This window comes from Centroberyx gerrardi, chromosome 11 (genome assembly GCF_048128805.1).
Source record: "Centroberyx gerrardi isolate f3 chromosome 11, fCenGer3.hap1.cur.20231027, whole genome shotgun sequence".
NCBI lineage: Eukaryota > Metazoa > Chordata > Actinopteri > Beryciformes > Berycidae > Centroberyx > Centroberyx gerrardi.
The window spans coordinates 25,777,009-25,784,764 of record NC_136007.1 but is presented as its reverse complement, the minus strand read 5'-3'; the positions used below and the strand labels follow the sequence as shown (position 1 = coordinate 25,784,764).

Here is a 7,756-nt window from a genome sequence, read left to right as displayed (position 1 = left end):
TCAGTATTTAGTGATTTGCAGTCTGTGGTGATGCATGAGAGGAGGAAGCATAGAAAATACAAAACATAAACAAACATGGACGGTCTAAAATGTATACCTATTACTGTCTGTGTGCACCATGGTGTGCACTTCTTTCCCCCGCATTCGCCAAGATTTTTAGTAAGGATCCGTTTCATTGGCTAAGCTTGAGTTGGTGTATCCAATTGAATTGAAGTTTGCTGTTACCGAGCAGCGGAGCCTGTTACTAGGAAGCAGGAAGATGCGACAAAAAAGCAAAGCTATCCCTGATACTCTTTGATTTGAAAACGTCGGCAGAGTTCGTTACCATTTAGCAAATAACCAGGAGCAGTAACAATTAAGCTTTTCACCGGAAAGGCATGTCGAACAGCAAAACTCATTTAGCCTATCAATAAGCATGCAAATGTCAGCTTAATAGTAGCTTGCTAGCACTAGCAGGGAGAGCTAGCGCTGGATAACTAGCAACTAACTTAGCTAACTTATTTTAATGTTGCTTAATGTCACCGACGTCGGTCGTAAATCATCTTTTATCCACTGAATTAAACTGTCCTACCTGTCTATATAAGTGAACCTTTGCTAAACAACAATGGCCAGCAGCGTGTTGGGCGTCGGGACAGGCGTTTTCCTCATTGCTCTCGTCTGGATTTTGGCTCTGGTGTTTGGGATGATGCTTTTGAGAGCATCTGGGCCGGCTAAGTGAGTGATAAGAGCAACCACACACCTGCACCACCCTGTGAGAAAATGTTCGCATAACTAAAGTAAAGAATATCCCCGATACGTGCCTTTCTCTCTTGTATGTAGAGACGTCATGCCAAACTCCGTTCAAAACCCTGCTAGTTTAATGTTGCTTTGTTTGTCGGCAAAAGCACACATATCGTACACATGGCTTAAGACATGGTACAAATCAATAGTCTTCTGGTAAATTCGGCATATAGATGACTCACCAAGTAGCACTTCATTACAATAAAATCTCAAATTTTAGATGGTTCACAGTGCCCACTGCTGCCCACCGCGGTGTATTTTAGTGGAGGAAGATTGTGGGAATAACAGTCGAACCTATTCTAAAAATTTAAATGTTATCGAAATAAGTGCTGCTTGGTGTTTTGAATGCATGCCGAATTGAGAGTGGATCCTAATGAATCGTATACATCTTAAGCTATATCCTATCAGGTATGTGTCGTTTGGCGATAAGCAAAGCAATATTTAACTGACAGATTTTTGAATGGAGTTTGGCGTGACTTTGTCTCAATACAAAAGATATTCGGGGCTAAATGAAGAGATGGAAATCTGTCAGACTAACCCTAACCCTTAAGTTTATTCTTCCCCCTAAATGTTTTGGGGAGCACGTTGTTTACGCAGAAACAACAGCAAAAGTAACTGCACTGTCCCAGTCACTTTAATAACTGCGACTCTGTCAATGCTGCAATACTTGAACTCTATGCAGCAGTCAATTTATCCCTGCATCCTGGACTCTGGTAATACTATACTACCTGAATGATGGGCACCAGACACTTTATACTTACATCCTGTACTCCCATGCACCTTGCAGTCTCTGCTGATTAATACCTGAATACTGTGACCCTGTTATGCTGAAATACTTGAATTACTTTGCATCAGTCATCTATAGTCTCATCTTTATTCTTATGTCAATTGCACTGTGACACCAATAATTTTCTTTTGTTTCACTTATAAGGTGAAGTGACAAAGTTGAAATGAATTTAAACATGGTGTCATTTAATTGACTGGGAAGTCAACTTGTTTAAAACAGGATAAAGTATACTGTTGATTTGACTGGGACTTTCTAATGACAATGACCCAGATTGCCTTGCATTTACAGTAAGTCTTACCTGAGGACATCAAATCAGAAGTGGAAAGCAAATGGTTGAGAGAGGCATGTTCTGATATTATCCTGTTAGTTTGAACTGTGTGTGTGTGTGTGTGTGTGTGTGTGTTGTGTCTCCCCAGGCTAGGGGTGGTCCCAGTATTCCTCCTGGCTCTCATCATCACTCTGGCGCTGGTGTTTTTCCCTCGCAGTTCAGAGACCCCCTCCCCTTTCAAAGAGATGGAGGTGAGCTCTATACACTGATCGAAAACAGCCTTACACACACACATACGCGCGCACGCGCACACACACACACACACACACACACACACACACACACACACACACACACACACACACACCATTGTATCAGTTAAAAGCCATGATCAGTGCTAGTATGTATATTGTACTGGTTGATACTGTCAGGACAGTATGCTGCCATTCAAATCGGTTGTCCTGCCTAGCTGCATCCTCAGTAGGACAAGGGAAGAGATGTACTGTATGTTCCCTACAGTACTATATTGATAACGCTGATAGGTATTTTTGCTTGAATTTAAGAGCTATAAGTGTTTTTGAAATTGGAAAAATATGGTTTGAAAGGTGTCAACATGATGAATAGACATTTTATTATGTAAAGAGATAATGTAAGCTTTTACTGCAGTCAAATCCAAGAAAATCAAATAACATTCCTTTCAACATTAAATCACACTATTTATTGTATTGCAAAACATTAAGCTTTGTGATATTATTGTCTCTTATTGTCTCTTATTGTGGCCCAAGTGTAATGAAGACAGTATCATATAATGGAGCTGTCTTCAGTAGAGGACACAAGCAGGCCTGGAATTTTGTCATTTTTGGTGTAAGGCCATTTGGCTTCCATTACCACCAAATGTTTAGGGCGCAGAGACCAGACAGAGCGAAACTGAGGATTCAGAGCCCATGGATAAACAACTGACTTTAGCTGAATGGCCATCTCATGCCTAAATTTGTACTTCCAAAAATCCAAATACATTCAGTGGGGTATGATGTCTGCTCTCTTTATGCATAGTGAGAAAACAAAGGTACCAAGAAAGGTACTAAAATATATTTATTCCCTTGTTTCATATTTACATATCAGTAGTTACAGTTGAACAAACGATGTATCTTTATTACAGTAGAAGAAATATAGTCTATAAATCTCAGTTAGGCAATTTATACTTTGTGTGTGTGTGTGTGTGTGTGTGTGTGTGTATCATGTCATTCGGCCAATTTACAATACAGCACACAACTTTTCTTTTTCAATGTCAATTAAGCATTTTACAATCAACAGTGTATCCTTCTCGATTGAGTAATCTCCATCCCAATGTTGATTAAATAATTAACAATAGAGGGCACGTTCTCCTGTCATGTGACATCATTGTAAATCTTGCATAAGAGGAGAGGATTATGGGAGCTATGTGAAAAATTCAGCTAGGATGTGAAGATTCATAGTTCGGACTAAATGTTTACAATAATAGAACTTTTACTTTGTTTTATGGATTACATCCTTCTCAAAAAAGAAGCCTGGACATTGTATCTGGGATGTTCTGATATTATCCAGGATACTGGCCCATGTACAGTAAACACATGTTCTTGTTTGCCTTTGGTTTTCAGTTCTGCGTAATATTATGCATGAAGTTATCCAGTCAAAACATGGCAGTAAGCTTTGATAACTCCAGGTCTTCTCATTTCTGAGGTGAAGATAAAACTGAATTGTGTCTTTCCATCATGAAAGATGTCAATGTTATTGATTGTTTGGATCGCAGTCGGCATCGCTGGGGTGATTTATTTAAGGTAGTTATAAAAAGAAATGCACGAAATGCTGGGTTTCCGCAGACCGCTGAGCAAGTCAGGACATGGTGCAAAAGCTCTGCTTAGACCGTATGTAGTTAGAACTAGCATACTTTGCTTGCTATATTATTGGCAGCAGAATAGATAGGCAGAAATTGTGTTTATTCATGGGTACAGGTTATATTCAGGATAGGGGTATTAAAGGTGCATATCCCAAATAAAACCTAAACCGGGATATGAGCCAGTCTCCAGAATACTGTGCGCATGTAAACTTAGCCCCTGTGTGTGTGCGTACGTGTATGGGCCCACATGCGTGTGCTTGTCGTAAAGGCCTGTTCTGCTTTATCTTAGTCCAACAGCAACACAGAACAAACACTCCCCCATGTTGCCTCCAGGTCGTGCCAATAAGCCAGCCAGATCTGCCAAGCAAGCTGCCACCCCATAGAAATAGCAGAGCAGAGCCCCCGTCCTGGCCAGCTCACATTTTATAGCCTTTGTGCAGAGGGAGAAACCAGACCCGAAACACTTGAGAGGCAGGAAAATGTGACTTCCTGGGTTTCTGTGCAAGCCTTATGGGTAAAATCAACTCGTGCCTGCCTCAGCGATTGAGGCCTGTCGTTAAAGAGGCTATGTGTGAAATCAATTGTGACGATGACACTGTCTGATGCTAGCAAAAAGTGATAATCAGTGTTACATATAGAAGCCCTACTGCTCTGCTTTGTACAGTCTGGGAGTTCTCAGGCTTGATTCCCCGTGGAAAAATCCCTTCTATTCAACTGGGAAGTTATCTGTCTAAATGGGGAGGGCAAATGATAAAATATGTCAGTTGGAGAGGAGCTCGCAGGGCTATAAAATGTAGCAATTATGGGGAGTCTTTTGACAATGGGTTATATTGAACCTTTCATCATTATGCATTCTTTTTCAAGGTCTTGTTTAATGTATTTTTCACCCACCACTGATTGATATTTACGCTGAAATCAATGTAAATAAAGAGGCCTTATACAGGACTAGCAACACTGAAATCTTGCGTATTAAAAGGCCAAGCCTATGTGATCACATATTTAAACAAAGTCAAACATGAAGTACTGATTTATTTGGAATAGTCAAACGCATTTTCAGAGAAACTATTAGTACAGTTCGGGCCTGAACTAGTAAGCAGAGGAATATAAGGCTGGCCCATAAAGCCTACAGATATTTAGTTTGGAGTTTTGCACAGTAAAGTGTATTAACCAGATAGGGATTCCTGATTAGTAACTGTTTGGCATATTGTGTGCATATGTGTGTTTGCCTATGCCAGTGCGTATTTTGAGTTTGTGCTTGTGCTTGTGTGCAAGTAACTTTGTGTAAGAAATGTCTAAGCTCTTGCTGTTAAACAAAAGTAAAATATCATTGTGCCAATTAGGCCAGTCCCAGACCAGGGGTGGGGGGTTGGGGCATTACACCAGAGCAGCCCCCCACCTCCCTCACCTCCCCGCCTGCCTGCTCCCACCCTTGCGCTCATTGCTACATTAATAAAACATGGCCCCTGCGTTGGGCTCCTGCTTGCTGCGTAATTGCCAAATTAAAAAGTGAGATGTGTTAAATGCATCCATAAGAGACAGCGTACACCACCCCACCTCTCCTAGACACCAGTGCATTTATACACACACACACACACACACACACACACCAACTCACATTCCACGATGGTCCCTGTGAAAGCTCTGTCTTTAGTCAGCAGTAGGGCTGCTGCTTTTCTGGTAATATCAGGCTTAAGGGAGTTTTCTCGGTTTGTATTCTCTTATTCATGGATGGCTCATGATCTAAATATTAACACAGGCCCAGAGCTACCAGTGAAGTGTTGAGATTAAATCTATTGGAAGCAGCTCTGTAAACCCCAAACTTGTCTTAACTAAAACATAACCATTGCCAGTGTACAGGATCTGCTGTATGTGCTGTGCCTTGTCTCCATTAAATCTGTTAAACCTGACTCGGGCGAGGCAGAGTGTGGTAGGGTTTGTATCTCCACTGATTATCCATGTAGACAAAGAACATTTAGACATTTCGTTTCAGCACTAGTGAGAGAACAGTGAAACAAACTCGAGTCAGTTGACACTTGAATAGCTATTCCTCTCCCAATTGAGTCTATCACGTGATATACAGAAAACTTTCCAATAAGAATCAATAACCATTAGTCCTCTATGCCTTATAAAATAAGGCATATGGTTTGAATGTTAAAGGAAATGCTTGAGTGAGGTTATGTCATCTGGGTTATAAACTGGACACCAGTCACAGATGCTGCATTGAATTAAACCTGTGACAAATTCTGGCATTGCAGAACCACCTCCCTCAATACTCTAGGTGCTTACACAACACTACACCTACACTTAGACTAAATGAAAATATTCATTTCACTGCAATAGTTGAGTAATGTAATGTCCGGAGGCAAATTACATTAAGTGTGCTTCTTTAAAGATGACTGTGGAAAACGTATTTCTGCAGCTGTTTAGAACTCAAAATGTACAGTATATCTTTAAGTTGGCTTTGACTCCCTTGTCAGTTTCAGAACAGGTGAAACAGTCAAAACAGTGGCCTGCTGAATGCACCACAGACTTAGGCAATGTATCCTTTCAGTATTATCTAAAATTGAATCTAACTGAGCATCCTTGTTGCCAAATGTCCACTCTTTTCTCTAAGCCCAGTGTTGACAGCAGTCACCAGTTTGTTGCAAGGAAAACCCTGGCTAAAACATAACCTTGGGCAATGTTGTCCATCAGTGGCCAATCACAAGCTGATGTTGCTACTGTATGTGTCTCAACTGGTGCTACAGCAGCTGGCTTAAATTCTTCAATGGAGAGTGAGTGGGCCATGTGATTGCTTGCTATTTGAAAGCATGGTAAGACATTGTATTATGTCAATGAGTGTCTTTTGAGGCTCCCTGTCTGCACTCTGATATCAATTCACCCTCATCATGTTGGTTAAATTATTAGCATACTATGTCATTAACTAGAGTGTGCTTGTCTGGTTAAGATCATTTTTTATATGCATAGTCAAATGTTAGGAATGTAGATAATTTAAGTAATCTCAATATATTTTTGGAGTCAGTTTGACTTCAATTTTCAAGGCAACAAGTGACTGTGGAATTTTTTGCTAGATTGTCTTTCCAAGGCCGTACAGAACAGCACTCTGTCCCACTCCAGCCCAGTAAAGCCTCTGCGAAAGCCCTCCCATGACATCTAGTGGCTGAAAGAGGAACTACTGAATTTACGAACAATCAGCCATGCTTTTCCCACTTGAAGCACTAACTGCTATTTACTCAGTACATATGCATTAGGGTGTATTTATTATTAATAGCTCTTAACTGAATGGGTTCACTGTTTTCCTCTACAGATAGTGGACAGATTCTTCATCGGCCGGTACGTGCTGCTGTCGTTGGTGAGTGCAGTCTTTCTGGTGGCGCTCTTCATGCTGCTACCCCAGCATTTCCTGGAGCCAGTCTATGCCAAGCCCTTAAGAACACACTAGAGCTGCCAGGGTCAAAGTTGGCACCGGGTTCACATCGCTGATGTACACAACTTGAGACGAGCAGGGCCAACAAGGGCCCTCCCGCCCCCCTTCATCTGGAAGTGGACTGCTGAATGCATCCCAAACAAAAACAGTGGGAGCGCCAATGTTTTCTTCATGGCCAACTGTTTGTTCGTTGTTGAGTGGGTTATGTACAGCCAACTGAAATGAAGGATCCAACATTGGCCAGTTTGTTTTAGCATTCACCAATACACAGGATTTGATGTTGCAATCATTTGTGCCATAATCCAAGGTAAACATTCACCTTGGATTATGGATATATTGGATATATTTCTACTTTTTTTCATTGTACACATAAAAATTGAATAAACATTTTATATCTATCTTGAGAGTATTAGAGATATTTTAATTCATTCACACAAAATTACCTGGTCAACTAACATCAAAATGCCTACCTACTAACTAAACCCTGCCACTCTTATGAATAATCAAATACTTAATCCAGACTTTTCAGATTAACTCCAGATACACCTTGTGTTGCTGTCCCTTTTGCAGCTGTTTGAAACAGATAAATTGCATATGCGGCTCCTCAACTGATGATCA

At 40.8% G+C, this 7,756-nt stretch overlaps 1 protein-coding gene across 1 annotated transcript; it reads left to right on the top strand.

The window, feature by feature from the left end:
• The first annotated feature begins 258 nt into the window (after positions 1-258).
• Positions 259-7,536, top strand: tmem218 (transmembrane protein 218). The gene is made up of 3 exons (XM_071924521.2): positions 259-714; positions 1,984-2,086; positions 7,019-7,536. Exons 1-3 carry the CDS (start codon positions 605-607, stop codon positions 7,151-7,153), a joined length of 348 nt encoding a protein of 115 aa, XP_071780622.1. The 5' UTR covers positions 259-604; the 3' UTR covers positions 7,154-7,536.
• Positions 7,537-7,756: the final 220 nt, after the last annotated feature.